Here is a 22,394-nt window from a genome sequence, read left to right as displayed (position 1 = left end):
TCCCATCCACTTCTCAGGACAGCTGAAATGAGCAGCTAAAGCGTACCCCGCCTCGCCCCGGCGCTCTCGTGACGTCATCTCCTGGCGCCGCGCGGGACCGCGGGCCACGTGATGCACGTACCGTTGCCGGCGGGCGGCGTGATGACGCAAGGAGAATGTGCGCGGCTGCAGGCATGTGTGCTTGCGGTGGTGAGGGTACTCCTGGACGTTGTTACCATCCACTGCCATCGAGGGTGCCAGCTGGTGCCTGCGACCTGCTGAGTACAGGTGAGGATCGTGGAGGCTGGAGGTCCTGCTAGGGTGTGACGTGCCGGGCGCTGGACCCAGTGGGAGCTGGCGCGCTATCCCCAAGTTGTCCCGCTCTTGGCCCCGTCGGTCCGGTGCGCATTCCGGGTGCTCGGCCCCGGCGGTTTGATCCCGCGGTTGCAGGGGGACTCTAACCGATCTTCTCCGAGTCCTGTTTGGAGTACACGTGCGGGTTTGGCGGGCGGCGCCGGCAGGAATAGGGTCTTGGGTATGGCCTCCCAAGGGGCGAGAATTAGGGAGGCTATACGAGACCTTCCTCTAGCTAACCGTGTGCCGCCTCCAGGTGGACGACCCTCGGCTCCTCCGCAGCAGAGCTCCTGTAAGATACGCTGGTAAGTGACGCTACTCCGGCCCAGCTCCCCGCTCCCAGAAGTGGGTCCCCGTTCCTAAGTATTCTCTGAGTAGTAAAAAAAAAAAACACACCCGAGAATATGGAAGACAGAGCTATTTTGTATAATGATGTGATGGTGAGGGTTTCATCTCGTAAGAAATGAAGTTAAAGTTAACCCTGTTCTGTCAGCTTCTTGATAAGGTTGCCTGCCCCGGGGCCATTTCCCTCACTCTCTGAGCCAGAAGAGATTGTTGTCCCTCGTCTGTTCTTCACTACTGTCTGTCTTATTTGTGTCCATGGAAAACCCAAGTAGGCCTAATTGAACCTCATGATCTCTTGCAGGTTCTGGTGCAGGCTGGTGCTCAGTGAAAGTACTGCTGTCTGCCCAGAGCTTTAGGGACTTGAAGGAATGTGGGCTGCAAGCCTCCAGCGTGCTTGGGTCTGCAGTGACCCTGTGCATTCCTACAGTGCTTGCAAGAAAATTTTGAAACGGTTTGAGGCCTTGCCCTGCTCCATCCAGAGCAAGGTTATAGAAATTTCAGACAGTTGCCTGTTCCCTTCCCTATCTGGCATTCTGGTCAGCGCACAGACCTGTACTGTTTGATGTGGTGACCACTCAACACATGGTTACATTTAAAACTCAGTTTTTCCTTCACACTACCTACATTTTAGGTGCTCAGTAGCCACATTTGGCAAGAAACTACTGTATTGGACCATGCAGATTAGAGAACATTGATTATCTTTGCAGAAATTGTTTTGGACTTTAGGTGTTAGCTGTGTTGCGGGCTCTTTGAAAATTTTATTATATCTTTCAAACAAAATTCTCACAGAAGAAAATGAAGCTCAGAGGAAGTGGTAAAGGTGGAGTTAGACTAGTAGCAGGGAGTATAGAGTAGAAAGAAAGAATGGGGATAGGCCCTGCCCTGAGGGACTGACATACAGGCTGTTACTATTAGCTGGTAAACAAGACAGACCCAAAGGCTAAATTCTGCAACAGTGCTGGGTACTCATGGAACTTACAGAGGGTGAGGTCAGTATGCATTTATTGTAAAGGAAGACCTCATGGGCTAGGAGGGCACAAATGTTGATTGAACTCTGTTTTGCACCCAATTAAGTTGGGCGCAAAATCTTAAATCTTTGAGGACCCTATTTAAATCTTTGAGGACCACCATAAGATAGCCTTAGGTCAATGCAGATGAAGGAGTCATGGTCAGAATTGTGTGCCCAACTTTCCTAACCAGAAAATGGCAAGTCAGACCTCTCCAATCCTACAGTCTGCTCTTTTCCAGAATGCCAGACAGGGAGGGGAGAATGAAATCCAGAAATGGGTAGGAAGTTTGGATTGGAGGGAAATGCCATTGGTGTGAGGGCTATTGGGTCCAGGCACAGAAATGCGAGGACGGAAAGAGTGACCAGCGTGGTCATAGCAGGAGCAGCACAGCTCCTGTGCTCCTGGACAGTGGGATCACACCACACCTTCTCCCCTGAAGGTCAAAGCTTCTAGCAAATTTGGATCCGTCTCTTCAGTGCAAGCGTTGAACACGCCCGTCTCCTGAAGTTGCTGTCAGAGGCACTTCTCGGTGAGTCTCATGTTTCTGCAATCCTCGGAGTGAGATGCTAGCTGCCTTTTGACTTTATTTTCAAAGATATTCAAGTAACACACAGCCTTGGGACGTTTGACGTAGTGCCTCTAGGGCAGAGAGCAGGTGTGCCTGCTGTCTGGTGTAAAAGATTTGGCTTTCCTGTGCTCAGAGAGCCTTTTCTGTGATGCAGCCCACTGCATGTGCGGGTGCCTTCTGGCTCCCCTTGTGTCACCTGTGGGAAATGGGGCCAGTTGGAGAACACTGATGCTCTGCATGTTGCTGTGGTTAATAAGCAACTCCTACCAGCATCCATGTAACTGGCAGGCATACTTTGTCACCTGCCTTTGGTTGTGGGTATATCAGGTCCTTCACAGTTCCTGACAGGCACTTCCCCCAACCCAGCAGACTCTGCACTGTGTTCCTGCTCCAGCTTCAGCAGCAGACATCCCAGGATGTGAGAGCTAGAAGAGACTTGAAAGGCGATCCCTTCTGTGGATGATAGATTATTCCAGGGAATCTGCAGTGGTGAGTATGCCGGGTCTGTCCTAGCAGATCATTTCTATTCATTTGCTGTAGGTCTCCCTGCCAAGAGGTTCAAAACCATCCACTTAATTTAATAATCCATGGCTATATCCTTACATCACTTTATTTTTACAGCAGGCCTCCATTCTGTTTCCAGCTTGTTTTAACAGATGAAGAAGTGGGAACTGAGGTGGTGGCTTGCCTGCATTGATGCCCCTGGTGAAGGTGCAGCAGAATTTGAACTCAGGCCTTTGCACCACAGTTTTCTGAAGAAGTTTAAATCCTCACTTGTTCCCCTTCCAGGAGTCAGGAGTTTCTGGTTCTTGGCCCAGCTGCCATGTGCACATCTGACTGACCTCTGACCCCAGGTTTGGATGCCATATTGTCTACTTCCAGAACAAGGATCTTCGCTATACATCGGGACCCAGGCCCCTCTGACATCTCCTGAATGAGAAGCGATATTTAATAAAACAGTTTAAAATTTGTAATTCAGCCCAGTCTCTGTTTCTCTTTTTTGTGTGTTAGGTACAAAGAGGAGGGCCCTGCCCTTCCTGAAGGAGTTTCAGCCAAGTTTGAGGGAGCCCCTGAGGTGTCCCCCATTCTCATTGCTTTTGAGACTGCAGAGTGGTTGATAGAGCATTAGGACCTGTCATCAGGAGCTGTACCTTGCATCCCAGAGTGGGTTCCACTGGCTTGACAGGGTTCTCTGGCTCTTGTCCTCTATACCAGTGTGGGTCAGACTCGGTTACACACCAAAGTATTGAGACTCCAGCGTGTGGATTGATACTTTTATGATGAGTTGCTCCATCCTCATGATCTTTTTCATCTGATAAATTGTTTTATAATTGAAGTCTATTTAGCTTGTTATTGGTGGTCTTTTCAAGGAATGTCAGCAGGTTAGGCCAAGGCTGATTGAGCCAGAAAAAGTTAAGTAAGCCATATTTACATTCAGTTTGTTACTGATGTCATGAATGGAAAAGTACCGAAAGGTTCCTTCACCCTGAGTCACTGCAGCTACATCCTGAGGGGGCAGAGGCAGAAAGCCTCTCTCACACCTCAGAACCGCATACCAGGGGAAACCCTCCTGACAGCTCCCCAGTAGACGAGAAAAAGAGGTAGCAGCTCCTCACAGGCACCCTCAGGCTAGGTCATGTGGCCTTTGCGGATATAGGTGGCTCCAGGGCCCTTCGATGGACCTTTCCCTGCAACTAAAAACTAGCGTGCTCTGAGACAAGGCGAAAGTAAAAGCAAATCCTAAAATGGGTACAGCTGTGTAGGAGAGCTAAGAAATAGGAACTGGAGTCCTGCTACACAGGTCAATGGCATCAGCAAGGGGAGCCAGAGCGGGGGTTATTGAAGGGACTGGTTAGAGGGTGGCATCCTGAAATTGACCTAGATAACCAGTGAAACTTAACCCTCAGCCCCTAGGAGCCCCTCCCAGCTGTCCTTCCTCACCCACCTGTTAGCTAGTCACTGCCCCAGATTGTCACACCCTTCCCCGGGGGAAGTGGCAAATAGGGCCACCACTTTCCCTGCCTGACAAGAGGCAGGGGCCAGCAGACCCAGAGGTCCAGCCAGATTCAGGAGGGGAAAGGAGTTTTGGTGTGCTGTCATCAGCCTCGTGAGATAAACGAGGTACTGAGTGGGGAAGTCCTTTTGCAAGCTGTCAGAGTGTAGAGAGTAGTCATGATTGCAGTTCAGGGTCACAGCAGTAGGATCTGGCAAGCTCCACCCACAGGCCAATCTCCAACCTAAGAACAATCTTGACATCTTTACATGGGAAAACTATTCTGTGACATGAAAATTTTATCAAGTTCAGGTTTCAGTGTCTCAAGTTTCACTGGAACAACCGTATCATTTTTTACACGCGTTAATTTAATGTAAACCCCGGGCCAGGAGGTTGGGGAGGCCTGAAGTTTGGGGAAGTGAAACCTTGAGGCTCTGTGAGAACTCCCCAGATACTCCTGAACTTTGGTCTGGAAAACCCTTCAAAAGCACCAGCCCAAGAGGCAGGGGATGAAGGGGGTGACTTTAAGAGACTGGGAGGATAAAACCTGACCAGAGTTTGCTCAAAAGAAGCTCCAGGCCTGGCACAGGGTGGAACCAAAGCTTGATCCTAACAGAAGGGTCCCCTCAGAACAGTGGTGTGTAATAATGCGAGGCTTGGTTTTTTCAGGCATTTGAAAATTAGCACTTTACAATTTTGATGTTAATTCAGTCACTAAGTCGTATCTGACTGTGTGACCCCATGGACTACAGCACACCAGGCTTCCCTGTCCTTGACTATCTCCTGGAGTCTGCTCAAACTTATGTCTATTGAGTCATTTTAAGGTATTTGAAGCGAAAAAAAACCCTTGCATATCAAACAATATTTCAAAATAAACTAGCTCTTTGAGTACAGAATCCCAAAGTTAGTACAGAGATGACTGAAATTTGGGAAACATTGTCCTCCCTGTGTGAGGAGAGGGATAAGAGAGAACCGTCCCGTCCTCAACCCCAATCCTAGACCCCACGTTGTCAAAATCTTAGCTGGCCAGTCTGGCCACTTCTAAAGGTGCTGCGTGGTCTAGAGCAAAGTCAGGCCACACCTCTGTGCGGTGAGGACTGAGGTGGGACGGGGGGCTCCTGAAGCAGTTCCTGTCCTTACTACTAGAGGGACAGGCAGGTGGGCCTCAAGGACACAGGACTCTTCCAGGAAGCATCCAGAAGCCTGGAAGACTGAATGTCAGCATGATGAACCCAAAACATCAGGCCCCTGGTCGTGGCGGGGTATGCCGTGAAGCTGGCTTTGTCATTTGTCATTTATCCTGGCGTGGTCTCGCACACTTCGAAAATTACTGCCTGGGTTTCTGCCCCAAAGGCCTGGGTATCAGCATTCTTTGACTTTTTCTCAAGGTACAATGTGCCTACCCTAAAAATCCACCTAGTGTTGATGTTGAGGTCTGAGAGTTGACAGACACACACAGTTTTGTAGCCAGGACCACAGCAAGAAATCTCTTCTCAGGGTCCCACAAGTGACCAGCAGGGCCGGGGACTGCAGAGGCTCCTCTGCTTGGGGTGAGGGTGAGATCACAGAGGGTCGGAGTTTCCTTGACCGCCTCAACCTCAACCGTTAGGCACGCCCGGAGGGGAGGGAACCAGGAAGCAGGGGTCAGAGCCCCTTGGGAGGGGACAGCAAGCGGGGAGGGCAACCCCTTCCCGGGGCCAGAAGAACCCACTTCCTACTTCACCACACTGCTGGGGCGGCAGGCGGGGAGGCTGCGGGCAGGGAGGGCTGGGCCTGTGCGAGAGCACCCCTCCCCTTAGCCGCTCTGCACAGGAAGGTTGGGGCAACCTGGCCTGGGTGCTTCCCTGCCGGCAGGATGGAGGACGATGAAGGTCCTGAGTGTGGCAAGCCCGACTTTGTGCTTTTGGACCAAGTGACCATGGAAGACTTCATGGAGAATCTGAAACTCAGGTAGACCCAGGGCATGGGCTCCCCTTCTCCCTGTCCCCATCCCCAACTGGTCTCCATCAGCCCACCATCTGGGTGACCTCAGGGAGATGTGGGGGCTGGAAGGACTGTCCCCTCAGGGCCAGGACAGTCAGCCAGTGCTAGAGCAGGCTCCCCAGGCCTGTGCCTCCCACACAGCCCAGGTGTCTCCTGAGCCTTCCTCTGGGCAGGGGCAGGCAGGTGCCAGGCATCTGGACCGAGTGGCTGCTCCATCTTCCTAGTGAGGCTGTGCTGAGCCCTAGGGGCTCAAAGGGAAGTGGTCAGGTGCCTCCCTGGGGTGCAGATGGATAAACTGAGATGACACTCTCAAAGGGACATGTGGGGTGCTTCAGGGTGTGGCTGGTAGAAGTGACACAGGGCCCTATTTGCCGGAGGGCAGAGGGCAGGGAGGAGCTGCTGGTGGTGATGAGGGGTGGCAGCAGGAGCTGGCTTCATCCCTGAACAGCCATGAGGAGCAGATGGTAACCCACTGTGCAGAGCCTAGGGACAGGTCCCCCTGAACCCAGATTGTTGAAGTCAGACACCACGGGCCCTGAGTCAAGGCCAGGGTTGTGGGATGGAGAGTCAGACCGGAAATGAGCTTCTCTGTTAGAACTAAGCAGATTACAAACTAGCTTCTGAGACAGGTACTACCATCACCATATTACCACTGGGACCCTGACCCCGGGGCCACACGGCTTGCAGGTGGAGACTCTGTCTCCAGCAGGTCCTGGGTGTGCAGGGAGCCAAACCGGAGAACTCCCGTGTCTGAAGCAGTGGAGGAAGGGGAACCCGGGACCGGCAGTCAGGGACAGGGCGGGTCCCAGACACCGAAGGGAGCAGGGGGGCTGGGGCTCCTCCCAGAGCAGAAGGGTCAGGAGACAAGGGACACAGGCACCCTCGCGGGTGACTAGGTTCACGCTGAGGGTTGAGAGGTCTGAGGAAGTGCAGGGTGGGGCTGGCGGCACTGCTGCCCCAGGCACCCTCCCAGTGCCTCCCAGTCTGCTGTCTGGGTGGGGCTGGGCGGGTCCTGCTTCTGCTTCTGGGTCCCCGCCCAGGTCTTGAGACGGAAACAACTGGAGGTCCCTCCCTCCACCTCCCACCCCTATCTCCTCCCTGGGCTCAACTCCATCACCTAAGCTGCCTGTTCTGCCTGGCCCAGTGTGGCCTTGGGCAAGTCAGTCCCTTGATAAAACAGAGTCAGGATTCCTGTGACTCCACCCCATGGAGAGCAGCTTGGACCCCAACACTACCTTGTGTGTGGATGAGGCTCCTAGCAAGATGGCAACGGAAGACTCAAGTCAACCCCACCACTTCCCCCCCACACACTTCTCTGCCCTCAGCCCTGGGGGTGGGCCAGGGCCCCAAGACTTCCCACCTGGGCCCAATGCCCCAGAATCTATGTGTGTGTCCCCTTGGCCCTGAACACTGAGGACCTGCCCTGCCTGTGCCAGGTTCGAGAAGGGCCGCATCTACACATACATCGGTGAGGTGCTGGTGTCCGTAAACCCCTACCAGGAGCTGCCCCTGTACGGGCCGGAAGCCATTGCCAGGTACCAGGGCCGCGAGCTCTATGAGAGGCCACCCCACCTGTATGCTGTGGCCAACGCCGCCTACAGAGCAATGAAGCGCCGGTCCAGGGACACCTGCATTGTTATTTCAGGTACCCGCCTAGCATCCGGGGCCCAGGTGCCGGCCCACAACCTCCCTGGGTCCCAGTATTTTCATTTGTCAATGATGGTGTGGTGGTTGGAGTGCCTGGGAGTACGGGTGGGCACAGGGACCTGGTTAAGGGGGAGCAGCCAAAAATTCTGACTGTCCATCTGTTGGCAGGCGAGAGTGGGGCAGGGAAGACAGAAGCCAGCAAGCACATCATGCAATACATCGCAGCCGTTACCAACCCAAGCCAGCGGGCCGAGGTGGAGAGGTGAGGCCAGTGGGGTGGGGATGGTAGGGAAGGGCTGGCCTGTGTCTCGTGCCTGATGGAGGGCAAGAAACACAATGGAGTCCAGCTCAGGCCAAGTTCAGTGGCTGTCAGTAAGACTCTAAGTGACCCACAGCTAGGACCTCTCTACACAAGTAGAGGCGAGGCCCAGCATAGGGGTGCCCTTCCTCTACGGATGGGAAAGGGAGGAGGTGAAGAGGGCCAACAGATAGGTGCTGGGCCCTCACGGGGACCCAATGGGAGCAGAGAGGTTGGCTGCCCGTAAGAAAAGCCCTCGATGCCAGGCCAGTGTCAGGGCTGGGCCAGAAACCCGGAAACCAGGACCTATCTACCTGCTGGCAGCTCACCAACAGGGATCTGTGGGAGCAGCTTCCTGTGTGAGAGCTCTGCCTCTTCCTGTTAAGGTGGGGTAAGGTGGGGTTCGGGGTAGGATTGGGGTGGCAGCAGCGATGGAAATTCCCAAGCACACATGCCTGGCAGTGCCAAGTGTCCAGATCCAGCTCCTCACTGGGCTACAACTTTGGTCTGAGAAGGCGGGTCAATGCCTTTCAAGGCTCAAGGCTTCACAGTCACCAGCATGAGTGCCTGGCAGGTGCATTTCCCAGCATCTCAGAGTCAAGCGCCTGCAAGGGGCAGCGCAGGGTGGGACCGGCCCTCAGACTCCCTCTCCTCCTGTGATTGGGAAGCCTCAGGCAGCTATCCTGCATGGGGACACAGTCCCGAGTGCAAGGTCTTCGTGTCATAGTCCTGGCCCCTCTGCCTCCCCACTCCATGCAGGGTCAAGGACGTGCTGCTCAAGTCCACATGCGTGCTGGAGGCCTTCGGCAATGCTCGCACCAACCGCAACCACAACTCTAGCCGCTTTGGCAAGTACATGGACATCAACTTTGACTTCAAAGGAGACCCCGTGGGGGGACACATCCACAGCTACCTGCTGGAAAAGGTGGGCCCTGCTACCAAGACCCCGGACAGGTGGGCTGCACACAGGCCTCTCTCAGGGGGACCAGGCAGAGCCGTCCCACCATGCTGACTCTCCCGGCCCTGGTGCCGTGGACGCAGGAACAGACCTTCTCTGATGTCTCAGGTTCACAGGGCGGGGCTCCCTCCATAGCCAGGTCCACCGCCACCCCCTACCTGCCCTGTCCTGGGGGCTCTGGGACAGGTCCCTGGGATGGGGCCGGTCCCAGGCATGAGTCCAGCTGTCCCTTTCTCCACAGTCGCGGGTACTTAAGCAGCACGTAGGTGAAAGGAACTTCCACGCCTTCTATCAGGTGAGCCAAAGCTGGCAGGTGGGGACCTGCAAGGGGGGTCCTGTTGGCCCCACCCACAGTCCATTCCCCTCCCCTCCCCCTGTCTTTCGCCACCCCCATTGGGCTGGGAATTCCCTGGACATGGCAGTGTGTGTACCTCATCTGGCCCTGACGTGGGGTCTCCCTGGACCTGGGCAGGGAAGTGTCTACACTGTGTCTGACACTGAGGTGGTTTCTGGGCACTGATAGTGTCTACACTGGGTAAGACCCACTGAGAACTCAGGTGGTGTCTACACCATGTCTGACCTACTAAGGTGGGATCTCCTTGGATTTGGAGGTGGTATCTACATCCTTTCTGACTCACCAAAGTGGGTGCCTGGACACTGGCCATATTTACATATGTCTGATCACTGAAGTAGGTCCTCCCAGGACACAGGCAGTTTCTACACAGTGTCTGACACCAAAATGGGATCTCCCTGGATTCTAGTGGTGTCTACACCACATCGAGTGGGTTCTCCTCAGACTTGTTCAGAATCTACACCATGTCTGACCTAGAAGTGGGTCCTCCCTGGGCTCAGGCACTGTCCACACCATCACCCTGCTGACTCATACCATGCATTCGTTGGATCAGCAGTGGTTGAAGGATGCCATCTGTTTGTGGGTAGGGTGTATGGTGGGAGGGGGCATATCTTGGACCTCAGGGGCCTAACAGAGGGATGTCTGGGTCCTCCAGGTGCTGCGGGGCTGTGAGGATGAGGAGCTGCAAGAACTACACCTTCAGAGAAACCCTGCAGTGTATAATTTCACCCGCCAGGGGGCGGGGCTCAATGTGAGTGGGGGCAGGGAGCCCAAGCTCTAGTCACTCCTAGTCCCAGGACCCTGGGGCTGGTGACCAGTGGCTTCAGCTAGGTCCAGGGTGGTATGAATGGCTCAGCAGGACTTGTGGGGCCTGATTCTGCAGGCTTTCAGTTGGAGGAATCAGGGCTCAGAGTGGGGAAGGGGTGCAATGGCGAGCAAGTGCACTGAGGCAGAGGAATTGAGGTTCAGTGTGGCAGTGGTGTGCTGAGCCCTTTCCCCCCCAGGTCCTGGACATCGATGAGAAGAGCCACCACCAGGCAGTGACGGAGGCCATGCGGGTGATCGGCTTCAGTCCTGAGGAGGTGGCCTCTGTGCACCGGATCCTGGCTGCTATACTGCACCTGGTGAGCCTGCCTGTGGGCACTGCAGCCACTTCCCCATGTGGTGCCCTGGCTGGGCACCTCCCGTGAAGGAGAAGACTGGCCTCTAACAACCCAGCAGTGTAACTGGCCCACTCCTCCCTCTGCTGAAACCCAAGTTGTTTCGATTGTGGGTTCCCATAACGTGCCTGGTCCACGTCTGGTAGTTTAGCCTGTACTTAGCAGGTAAGGGCAGTTTGGGCTCAGTAAAATGGAAACAGTGGCAGATTTTATCTTCTTGAGCTCCCAAATTACTGCAGACGGTGACTACAGCCATGAAATTAAAAGATGCTTGCTCCTTGAAAGAAAAGCTATGACAAACCTAGACAGCATATTAAAAAGCAGAGACATCACTCTGCCGACAAAGATCTATCTAGTCAAAGCTATGGTTTTTCCAGTAGTCATGTACAGATGTGAGAGTTGAACCATAAAGGCTAACCACCAAAGAACTGATGCTTTCAAACTGAACTGCTGGTCTTGAGAGTCCCTTGGACTGCAAGGAGATCAAACCAATCAAAGGAAATCAACTCTAAATTTTCATTGGAACCACTGATGTTGAAGCTGAAGCTCCAATACTTTGGCCACTTGATGCAAACAGCCAACTCATTGGAAAAGATCCTGATGCTGGGAAAGACTGAGGGCAGGAGGAGAAGGGGCAACAGAGGATGAGATGGTTGGATGGCATCACTGACTCAATGGACATGAGTTCGAGCAAACTCCGGGAGATGGAGAAGGACAGGGAAGCCTGGCATGCTGTAGTCCCTGGGGTTGAAAGAGTCAGACACAACTTAGTAACTGACAACAAACACACAGACCTGGCTCTTGCTTCTGTCACCTAAAAGTTGAGTGACTTTGGGCAGGTTACTCAGTGACTCTGAGCCTCTGCTCTCTCTCAGGAAACATGAGGTGTGGGCAGCACATAACCAGCTACAGGAGGACACGGTGGGCCCACTCACATGACATTCCCGGTGGGAAGCCTTGGGGAAGGCTTTGGTGTGCTCCAGGAGCAGCTCCCCATGCCCCTGCCTTCCCTTCCCTGGGCATAAGTGTACAGGCTCCTCTGAGACACAGAGCCTGACTCTTGACGATTTACCATCACCAGGGAAACATTGAGTTCGTGGAGCTGGAGAGCAACCTGGAGCAGGGGCGCCTGGCGGTGACCGAGGAAGTGCTGGTGGACCACGTGGCTGAGCTGACGGCCACACCCCGGGAGCTAGTGCTGCGCTGCCTACTAGCTCGCACTGTGGCCTCTGGAGGCAGGGAGGTCATTGAGAAGGGCCACACTGCAGCCGAGGCCAGCTATGCCCGGGATGCCTGTGCCAAGGTATTCTAGGGGGTGGGTGGGGAACCCCGGAGGCCTTCCCAGAGGAGACAAGGCCAGAGGCAGTCAGAAGCAGCTGGCTTTTTGCCTCTCCCCAGGCAGTGTACCAGCGACTATTTGAGTGGGTGGTGGACCGGATTAATCATGTCATGGAACCCCGGGACCGGGACCCCCGGCGTGACGGCAAGGACACAGTCATTGGTGTGCTGGACATCTATGGCTTTGAGGTGTTCCCCGTCAATAGGTGGGTAGTTCCGACACCACATCCCACACTCTGACCCCCGCCCCAACTCTTAGTCCTGGGGAGCTTGGCTGGGCAGAGGAACAGGATGCCTAGTGTCCATCATGGTTGGTCCTTGGCCCCTAGGCTCATGTCTTCAAGCCTGCTTCAGCTGTGCCACCACCCCTGGTGCCTGGGATGGCAAGAACTTGGCTTACTTCCCCTCACAGGGACTCCTCAATCCACTTCAGGGCACATGTGCTGGGTGGGCTAGGGAGTAGGGACCAGGTAAAAGAGCAGCCCAGAGTGAGAGATGCACCCCTATTGGCAGGCCACTGGGGTGCCTGGCTCCAGACCCCTCAGGCGATCTTCAGGGCATCTATCTGGGGGGATCCCTGCTATTCATTGGGCTTCCCTGATGGCCCAGATGATAAAGAATCCTCCTGCAATGTGGAAGACCTGGGTTTGATCCCTGGGTTGGGAAGATACCCTGGAGGAGAGCATAACAACCCACTCCAATATTCTTGCCTGGAGACTTCCATGGACAGAGGAGCCTGGCAGGCTACAGTCCACGGGGTCACAAAGAGTTGGACACAACTGAGCGACTAAGCACAGCACAGCACAGCTGCTTTGGTTGCACTCACTCTCCACAGAGCCAAAGCCTTAGTGTGGGTGGTCGAGGCATGACTCTGAACGGCCCTTCTGCCCACCCCTCCTCCAGCTTCGAGCAGTTCTGCATCAATTACTGTAATGAGAAGCTGCAGCAGCTCTTCATCCAGCTCATCCTGAAGCAGGAGCAGGAGGAATATGAGCGGGAGGGCATCGCCTGGCAGACTGTGGGTGCCCGGCCCTCCCTGCACCCGCGGGTCCCGGGTGGGAGGGAGATGGGGGGAGGGACGGTGCTGGGTCGGCGGGTGTGCAGAGGAGGGCTGCAAGATGTGGACACTGGGCAGGAACACAGGCAGGAGGCTGGCGGACAGGGCTCGGGAGCTGCCGTGCTTGCCTGCCGCAGGTGGAGTACTTCAACAACGCCACCATCGTGGACCTGGTGGAGCGGCCCCACCGGGGCATCCTCGCTGTACTGGATGAGGCCTGCAGCACTGCGGGCCCCATCACTGACCGGATCTTCCTGCAGACCCTGGACACACACCACCGCCACCACCCACACTATACCAGCCGCCAGGTGCCCCTCTGCCCCTGTGGTCTCCCCACCCTGTGCCCATCCAGCTGGTCCCGGCACTGGCGGGCACCCCACGGTGCCACACTGCCTGTCTTGGGGTGGGTAGGGGGTCTTGGTGGTGGTTCAGCCTCCTCTGCAGGGCTGTCTCCCCTTTCTCCCCTAGATCCCCCCACACCTTCTAGGTCTTGACCTGTGCTGTCCCCATCCATAGCTCTGCCCCACAGACAAGACCATGGAGTTTGGCCGAGACTTCCGGATCAAGCACTATGCAGGGGATGTCACGTAAGGGGCCCCCACTGGGCATCTGGTTCCCCCCCCCACCGCCCCCTCCCCTTTTTAAGACACTGGAAATATGCTCTTCACCAGATTCACAAATGAGAAATATCAATTAGGGCTTTTAAGATAGTGATTCTTAGCCCTGGCTGCATCCTAGAATCTTCTGGGCAGCTTTAAAAAAGAAAAAGCCAATTTCTGGTAGAGCGGCTGGAGACTCAGAGGTGCAGCTAGGGTGGGACCTCTGTTCTGAGCCCAGGGCCAGTACTTTTATTTTTAAAAAATTCTTTCTTTCTTTATTGGCTGTGCTGGATTTTTGTTGCTGTGTGGACGTTTCTCTAGTTGCAGAGAACAGGGGATACTCTCTAGTTTCGGTGCACAGGCTTCCCACTGTAGTGGCTTCTCTTGTTGCAGAGCACAGGCTCTAGGGTTCACAGCCTTCAGTGGTTGCGGCTCCCAGGCTCAACAGTTGTGGAGCATGGGTTTAGCTGCTCTGTGGCACGTGGGATGTTCCCAGACCAGGGACTAAACCCACGTCCCCTGCATTGGCAGGCAGATTCTTTACCGTTGAGCATCAGGAAAGCCCTGGGGCCAGTTCTTGTCACCTTTTGTCAGCGAGGAGGAACAGAGAGGCCAGATGATGTGTTTCTAATGAGCTCCCAGGCGAGGTGGACATGGCCAGTCCTCAGGCCACACACTGAGCACCAAAGTCCCTAGTGTGTTCCAGAAGTGGCCATGATTATTATTAATTCCCCTGTCACACATCTCACCCGGAATTGGATCTGAGGTGACTCACAGAGAAAGACACAAGTCTCCCACGTGTCCTTCATGAGGAGAAGAAATAGAATCGAAAAGACAAAGCTGCCAGGAGTCAGATCCCATGGCCCTGAGACTTTCTAGGAACTGCAAGTGAAGCCAAGATTTTGGCACTGAGCTTTCTAGCAAAGGCTAGAATGATGAATCTGAGGTCCTCCAGGCCAAGGAGCCAAACAGACCAATGACTCAGGATTTCCTGGTTGTAACTGCAATCGCTGACATTTATTTATGGAAACTCAGTAGGCACTGTTCTGAGGGTGTGATGTCTACTGAGGCACAGAGAGTTTAAGTCACTTGTCCCAGATCACACAGCATGTATGTGCTAAAGCCAGGATTCAGTGATGCAACATTTGGCTCCGTGGGCATAACCCCTTGACTCATCTTTCAGGAGAGAAACTTCTGAGGGAAGAGGTCTTATATGATGAGAGGGAAAGCAGACAGGAGAGGGGAAGGAAGAGGAGCACGTGAGGAGAAAGGAAGGGAGGCTGACCAGATGGGAGGAGGAGGAGGGGCATACTAGGGGGTCAGAAGCCCCTTACCTCCTCACTGGCCCTCCCCCGGACCTCCCCCAGGTACTCCGTGGAGGGCTTCATTGATAAGAACAGAGACTTCCTCTTCCAGGACTTCAAGCGTCTGCTGTACAACAGGTGAGGGGGGCTCTCTGGGCATGTGTGTGGATGCCAGACAGTGAAGGCCCAGGCACTCTGGCTGGAAGGGCCTTCAGACACTCGGTCTGACTCTCACAGCCCAAGGTCTTGAAGTTTACACATGGCCAAGCTTGGGTGGGGGCTGTCCTCCTGGAGGGCATCTGGGCATGCGGCCTATGTCCACAGCAAGGATCCCACCCTGCGGGCCATGTGGCCAGATGGGCAGCAGGACATCACAGAGGTGACCAAGCGCCCCCTGACGGCCGGCACACTCTTCAAGAACTCCATGGTGGCCCTGGTGGAAAACCTGGCCTCCAAGGTACGGCCCCCCCCCACCTTGAATCTGGATCCTTCCAGATCCTTCTGTCTGTGCCTGGATGTTAGGCTGGGTCCTCCATTGCCTTCGTGCATCATAAGAGGGTGTTCCTTTCCTGTCTGCTGTGAGCCATACCTCCTCCAGCAGAAAGGGACCTGCCACTGCTCAGGTTACGATGCCCTGAGCCGGGCCAAGGCTTGAGTAAACACAAGATCCTTGTAGCCTTCCCCTGGCCCCATTGCTTCTCAAGGATGGGCTAGGGGAGACCTCACCCAGAACTTGAGTTGGCCCAGCCCTGGTCCTGCCTGGAGCCAGGATTAGTTTTCTGGAAGCTGGAGGCACCAGGACAAGAAAGTGGCACTCACATCTTGCAGAAATTGGGGCCCAAAGTCAGAGAGGGCAGCGGGAGGATGCCAGGGCCAGCTTAATAGTAGAATGTCCAGAGACTCTGCAGGGCCTCTGGGAAGGCAAGGGGAAGGGCTGAGGGGCTCTGCTGCACTGTCAGGACCTGAATGTGGGCCAGCACCCTGCCCACACCCAGCACTGGAGCTCCCAGGTCCCATTCTGCCCACCATGCCCTCATCCCCACTCTCCTCCTGGCTGGCCTTGCCCTTCTCCCTGCCCTTGGTCCCTGGGCCTCCCTGTCCCCCTGAGAGATCCTCTACCCTATGGATGGCAGCATGGGAGGGATAGAGACAGGCCTGAGCTCCTTGCTGCCCCTGTCCAGTAACTGAGTAACTGTAGGGCTGTGACACTGGCCTCTCCGAGTGTCCTTTGTCCTCACAGGAGCCCTTCTACGTCCGCTGTATCAAGCCCAATGAGGACAAGGTGGCCGGGAAGCTGGACGAGGGCCACTGTCGCCACCAAGTCGCATACCTGGGGCTGCTGGAGAACGTGAGGGTCCGCAGGGCAGGCTTCGCTTCCCGCCAGCCCTATCCTCGATTCCTGCTCAGGTACGGCCCCTTCTCCCGTGGCGGGGGATTGGTCCTTGAGAAGTTCCATCAGCCGGCAGGGGGTGCCCAAAGCAACGAGCGCTTTTCAGACGTCAGTGCGGAAGCCTGCAGGATGCTGCTGACCCTGGGACACTGCCAGTCTTGGAGGCCCCTCGCGTGACACAAGGGGTGGGACTAGGCAGGGTGGACTGAGGTGGGCGTGGCAAGGAGGGGTGTGGGCGTGGCACGGGGTGTGGGCGTGGCAGGGAGCTGGCGTTGGAGTGGGAGTGGCTTCGGGGAAAGGGTCGGAGGGAGGAGGGGGAGGAGAGGAGGAGGGAGAGGGTCGGGGGAGGAGAGGGGAGGAGGATGGGGGTTTAAGTCCACACCCCTCCCCAGGGCCCAGCGCCCACAGCCCGGTCCTGCCGTGACAGGTATAAGATGACCTGTGAGTACACGTGGCCGAATCATCTCCTGGGCTCCGATAAGGCGGCCGTGGGCGCTCTCCTGGAGCAGCATGGGCTGCAGGGGGACGTGGCCTTTGGCCACAGCAAGCTCTTCATCCGTTCGCCCCGGACGCTGGTCACGCTGGAGCAGAGCCGCGCCTGTCTCATCCCCATCATCGTGCTGCTGCTGCAGAAGGTGCGGCCGGCTGGACGCCCGCCAGGGCCGATGTAGAGAGGGGCCGGAGAGCGCTCTGAGCATTACTTGGGGGTAGGGGAGAGATGGGTGTGCACCACTGGAGGCAGGGGTGCTGTGCCTGCACTGAGGAGACCACAGACACTGTTCCAAGTACTAGAGAAGTCCCCTGCTCACAGGTGACAAACGGAGATTGAAACTGACAAGCAAAAAGTTTGGATTTCTGTTCAGGTCACCTCTGTCCTGTGGCCACCAGCCTCAGGCCCAGGTGCTCAAAACAAGATAATCAGGAATCTGGCTCCTTTACTTTCTTCTTTTCCCTTCCTTTCTTCCATTTGTCCTAAAATATTTCAAACCTGGAGAAAATCGGGCAGAATGGTGTACTAAATTCCCACACTCTGACTGCCCTGCCTTATGACCCCTGTGGTTTTGTGTAGACACCTCACCTTCATTCCCATTATTTTGAATCAAGTCATTTAGTTTATAATCATTTCAGTATGCCTTTCCAAAGGATAAGGACTCTCCCACCTCTTCTCATAACATTTTACTTAAACATTTCAAACCTATAGAAACTGGAAAGATTCGTACAATGTACCATTCACCTGGATAGCTACAGTTATGTGTTTTCACCCACTGCTCCATCTCTGTCTGTCTTTATCTCTCTCCACATCCACATACAGATACCCATATATTTGTATTTTTTCCCTAGCCACATAAAGTAATGACCTCTAAATCCTTTATCAGGTGTGTATTCTGAGAACAAGGACATTCCCCTTTATAATCACACCGACATTAGCCCATTCAAGAAAACTAACACTGATAAAATATAACCTACATAGCTGAATATCTAACATGTAGGCCATATTCAAATTTCCGAAAGAAATTTGAATGGGTTCCACTATGACCCGTTATGTCTTTTAAAAACCCAGAATCCAATGAATGATGACACATTGCATTTTGTTGTTACCTCTGATATCTCCTCTAACACACAGGGTTATTTTTAAGAACATGACACAATACCACACCATCCCAGAAATAGGATTTAGAAAGTTGTTACTGACTTCCTGTGTCCCGTCCAGTCAGTAACCACATGTCCCCAGTCATATCCTCAGTCTGTTCAAGTCAGGTTTTAATCTGTGAGTTCACTGGGCTGCTTACCTTGTAGGGTCTCCAGTCTGGGTTTGATGGTCACATTCTCAGGGTACCCCTCCAATTTGGGGTCTCCCCATATGAGGGAGGGGCTTCCCTGGTGGATTAGATGGTAAAGAATCCACCTGCAATGTGGGATACCTGGGTTTAATCCCTGGGTTGGGAAGATCCCCTGGAGAAGGGCATGGCAACCCACTCCAGTATTCTTGCCTAGAGAATCCCCATGGACAGAGGAGCTTTGAGGGCTACAGTCCATAGGGTCACAAAGAATGGGGCACGACTGAGAGACTAAGCACAGCACAGCAGCACATGTGAGGGAGGTGGGGCCTGGCACGGCCTGACGGAGCACCACCTCCTACCGGCTCCCCAGGCATGGCGGGGCACGCTGGCCAGGAGGCGCTGCCGGCGACTGAGGGCCATCTACACCATCATGCGCTGCTTCCGGAGGCACAAGGTGCGTGCTCACCTGACAGAGCTGCAGCGGCGATTCCAGGCTGCGCGGCAGCCCCCGCACTATGGCCGTGACCTCGTCTGGCCCCCACCACCCACCGTGCTGCAGCCTTTCCAGGACATCTGCCAGGCCCTCTTCTCCAGGTACTTGCTCTCCGCCCCCACCCACCTTGGTCTTTTCCACTCAGCTAGAGCCCATTGAACACCTGGACCAGGTCATCTGAACCCCACAGAGCCAGCTAGGAGACACACAGTCCCATTGGATAAACAGGAAGACAGAGGGCTGTGCGCATCCGTTGACAGCCTACACCTCACAACCGCTAGAAGATTCCTAATGTCTCCAGCACCATTCCGGACATCTGGAGGGCTTGCAGGCCTTTATCTCCTTCCTAGGGCCCTGCAGGGTGGGTAGTGGGTTGAAGCTAGAAGTGGGGGAAACTCTGTAACTGAGCCAGGCTTTGAAGGCTGAGTTAGGAATTCTTTAGGACAAGGTGTGAAGGGCAACCAGTGTGCTCAGAACAGGAGAGGCCACCTTCCATTGAGACCAGGGAGGCTGGGACACAGAAGTCGGCCAGTGCCTGGCTGAGGGGCTTGGCCTTCTCCTACTGGGGTAAAGGACGTGAAAAGTCCTTAACGTGTGTTCTCAGGAAAGGGAGCAGAACCAGGAGTGGGGAGGGGCAAGGCCTTCACAGCGGTCCATCTGACTACCTGGCCCTCTCCAGGTGGCGGGCCCGGCAGCTGGTGAAGAACATCCCGCCTTCGGACATGGCTCAGATCAAGGCCAAGGTGGCTGCCATGGCGGCCCTGCAGGAGCTACGGCAGGACTGGGGCTGCCGGCGGGCCTGGGCCCGGGACTACTTGTCCTCCGTAAGTGCGGGGCTGCAGGGGCTGGCTGCCAGGAAGGGGCTCCAGGCTGAGACCTTGCCTGTGTCCACCTTAGCTGTCCTGTCTCTGGGCCTGGCTGTCCTGTGGGCTGTCCCCCTGTGTCCTTGCCCCTTGCCTCCACAATTTAAGGGTTTTCACTCAGAACCAGCTGACGTAGGCTTTACTGAGAGCCTCCTCTACCCTACTCCCACTCCCTTTCCTCCGTTCTCAACCCCCCCATTCTCAGGCACAGACCCCCTTGTTAGGCACAGCCCCCTGACCAGAACCGAACACTGTGGCTCCCGTTGGCCCACATGGGCTCTGTGAGTGGCCCCCTCGCCCAGTTCTGCAGGGGCCAAAGCCTCAGGGGTGTGAGGTTGGCCCAAATGAATGGCTTAGCATGGAGGAGCCAGGTCTTGCCAGGCCCCTTCCATCTCAGTGTCTATCCAGGCCTGGCCTGAGGAGCTGGGTGGGTGAATGGGTGTGGGGGGCTCAGACGTGTGCCTAGAACCTTAGGGCTGCAGAGGTCTGTGTGGTGGGCTTCAGGGAACCCAGCGTGGTGGCTGGGCCCACTGGGAGGCCCGTGCATGACATGATGAGGTTTTCTGAGGTCAAGGATAGCTGTGCGGATTCATTAAGAGTCGTGGTCAATCACGCATGGTCCCACGACCTCACCCTAAGCAACCCCCAACTGTCCCCAGGCCACAGACAACCCCACAGCCTCAGGCCTGTTTGCTCAGCGACTGAAGACGCTTCGGGAAAAAGACGGCTTTGGGGCCGTGCTCTTCTCCAGCCACGTCAGAAAGGTGAGCAGTGGGTTCAGGGCTGCTGGCTGATGACAGCCCTGGTTCAGGCCCAGCTAAGAGGTTTCACAGCTACTCTTGAACTTCAAAAACTTCAGCTCCAACCCAGTTAGTGAGAGAATGGCTTCACAGAGGGGAGGCCTCCAGCCACACCTCCTGGGGAGCCCCCCCGGGCCAGGCAGTGACCCTGAAACCACCCGTCCTACAGGTGAATCGCTTCAACAAAAGCCGGGACCGGGCACTGTTGCTCACAGATCGGCACCTCTACAAGCTGGAGCCAGGCCGGCAGTACCGGGTGATGCGGGCCGTGCCCCTGGATGCGGTGAGTCCTGTGGGAGGGCAGAGGCATTCGCCGGGCTCCAGCAGGCCCAGTGTCCTGCTGGGCACTGCTGCTGGGCCCCTCCCCTCAGGCCTCCCTGGGATGACCAGAGCTATCTAGAACTCAGCATCGGCTCAGGATGGCAGCTTCCCCTCAGCCCCCACTGAACAGCCTGCCCATGGGTGTAGGGCCCCAAACTCCATGCTCAGCCTGCTCACCCTCCTCCTGCTCTACTCTTGGGCAGAGCCAAACGGCCCCTCTTCCCCACATCTGCGCCTGAGCCTGCCTGGGGTCCTCCCTACCTGGACCACATGGTCCTGGCTGCAGTGTGTGGCTGCCACCCATGGGACCCTGTCCCTTCCCTTCACCCCTCTGCCCAGCTCTATGGCCCACTACTCCCTGGAGTTACAGCTCATACTCCCTCAGGACAAGGGGCAACCCAGGGCAGAAACTGAGGCTGGGGGTCCCTATAACTCTCAGGATGAGGGACTGTCTGGTACCATGGCCACTACCAGTGTGGATATTTTAAATACAATTGACAAGTAGAGAAAAATGAAAGTTCAGCTTCTTAGTTGCACCAGCACATTCAGGTGCTAGAAAGCTATAGGTGAGCAATGGTGCCATGTTAGACTTCGCAGATCTAGAATATTCCATCACGGCAAAAGTCCTCTTGTGCGGTGCACCTTGCCCAACCCTCTCCTTAATGGGCAGGACCAGAAAGGGAAGAAGGGGACCTAGAGGGGACAGCAGGACTGTAGAGCCTGCAGGGAGGATGGAGGACTGGAGCTCGAAGAGGTTTTCCGAAGAGGGCAGAGTGCTGGGAGGGGAAGACAGCTGGGCGGACATGTGTTCCTGGGATGCTGGGGCCCTCCAGAATGCAAGGTCGGGGTGGAGGGCCTGCTGCACCCCTCACCCTGCGACCCTGCCCCCCTCAGGTGACCGGGCTGAGCGTGACCAGCGGGCGGGACCAGCTGGTGGTGCTGCATGCGCGGGGCTATGACGACCTGGTGGTGTGTCTGCACCGCTCCCAGCCGCCACTGGACAACCGCATCGGGGAGCTGGTGGGGGTGCTGGCTGCGCACTGCCAGGGGTGAGTCCCTGGGCACGGGCAGGGCAGCGGCTGCCTATCTGAGGGGCCTGGCCCATCCTGACCCTGACCTCCTTCCTTCAGGGAGGGACGGGCCCTGGAGGTCCGCGTGTCCGATTGCATCCCCCTGACCCAGCGCGGGGCCCGGCGCCTGGTATCCGTGGAGCCCAGATCGGAGCAGCCAGAGCCGGATTTCCGCTGCAGCCGTGGCGCCTTCACCCTCCTGTGGCCGAGCTGCTGAGAGGTTCTCCACCTGCACCCACACCAGTGGCAGATCGCAGTCTCGCTGTGCAATAAAGGATGCTGAGTCTGTGATGGGCGTGGCTTATGTCTATGGGTATAGTCTCCAGCCATGGCCAATGTGGCAAATGTCACCCGTGTCCTCTGCTGATCCCTACATCTGAGGCTGCCCCTCTTGGGTTTCCGACTGTCCCTACAGCCTTGGTCTCTTTCTCTTTCCCCTACTCCTGTAGGCCCATTGTTCCTACTGGGCCATTGGGGAAGTTGGGGGTCCCAGGGCTGTCTTGGGGCAGGGCTTGGGCAGAGAACACACTGGGCACACACTGTCCCAGCTGCTGTCTGTGTCGGTGCTGAGTGTGGCCATCCCAGGCCCTGAGAACCCTACTTCTGGGATGCTGGGAGCCAGGGCCTTCCAGAGTCTGGGAGGGCATCCCTGTGCCTGGGCTTCTACAGGAAGCCAACCCAGGGAAAGCCAGAGTGGACACACCTCTACCCGCTCTGACGAGCAGATCCCC

The 22,394-nt window shown here is 55.8% G+C and overlaps 1 protein-coding gene, 1 long non-coding RNA gene and 1 other non-coding gene across 3 annotated transcripts; all 3 read left to right on the top strand.

Moving 5' to 3' along the window:
• The first annotated feature begins 115 nt into the window (after positions 1-115).
• LOC106700672 (uncharacterized) lies at positions 116-3,234 on the top strand. The gene is made up of 5 exons (XR_011463887.1): positions 116-267; positions 590-638; positions 2,128-2,217; positions 2,626-2,745; positions 3,046-3,234. It is a non-coding gene; the product is annotated as an uncharacterized lncRNA (long non-coding RNA).
• LOC138987672 (small nucleolar RNA SNORA9) lies at positions 1,054-1,185 on the top strand. The gene has a single exon (XR_011464056.1). It is a non-coding gene; the product is annotated as a small nucleolar RNA SNORA9 (small nucleolar RNA).
• A 2,742-nt stretch (positions 3,235-5,976) lies between the features above and the next one.
• On the top strand, positions 5,977-21,950 carry MYO1G (myosin IG). Its single transcript, XM_070369398.1, has 22 exons — positions 5,977-6,199; positions 7,669-7,877; positions 8,048-8,141; positions 8,937-9,102; positions 9,377-9,430; positions 10,143-10,238; positions 10,492-10,611; positions 11,729-11,950; positions 12,046-12,191; positions 12,889-13,003; positions 13,180-13,350; positions 13,559-13,629; positions 15,009-15,083; positions 15,270-15,402; positions 16,186-16,352; positions 16,763-16,970; positions 18,487-18,710; positions 19,289-19,433; positions 20,132-20,236; positions 20,442-20,555; positions 21,488-21,642; positions 21,724-21,950. Exons 1-22 carry the CDS (start codon positions 6,105-6,107, stop codon positions 21,878-21,880), a joined length of 3,042 nt encoding a protein of 1,013 aa, XP_070225499.1. The 5' UTR covers positions 5,977-6,104; the 3' UTR covers positions 21,881-21,950.
• Positions 21,951-22,394: the final 444 nt, after the last annotated feature.

This window comes from Bos mutus, chromosome 4 (assembly GCF_027580195.1).
Source record: "Bos mutus isolate GX-2022 chromosome 4, NWIPB_WYAK_1.1, whole genome shotgun sequence".
In the NCBI taxonomy this organism is placed as follows: Eukaryota; Metazoa; Chordata; class Mammalia; order Artiodactyla; family Bovidae; genus Bos; species Bos mutus.
The sequence above is the reverse complement of the archived record's forward strand: the minus strand, read 5'-3'. Positions and strand labels throughout refer to the sequence as shown.

Bases quoted from the DNA above. Each gene is read 5' to 3' on its own strand.
- MYO1G (XM_070369398.1), top strand. From the start codon at position 6,105: ATGGAGGACGATGAAGGTCCTGAGTGTGGCAAGCCCGACTTTGTGCTT. The intron at 13,004-13,179 runs GTGGGTGCCCGG...TGCCTGCCGCAG, and splicing joins AGGGCATCGCCTGGCAGACT to GTGGAGTACTTCAACAACGC. The intron at 15,403-16,185 runs GTACGGCCCCCC...TTGTCCTCACAG, and splicing joins TGGAAAACCTGGCCTCCAAG to GAGCCCTTCTACGTCCGCTG.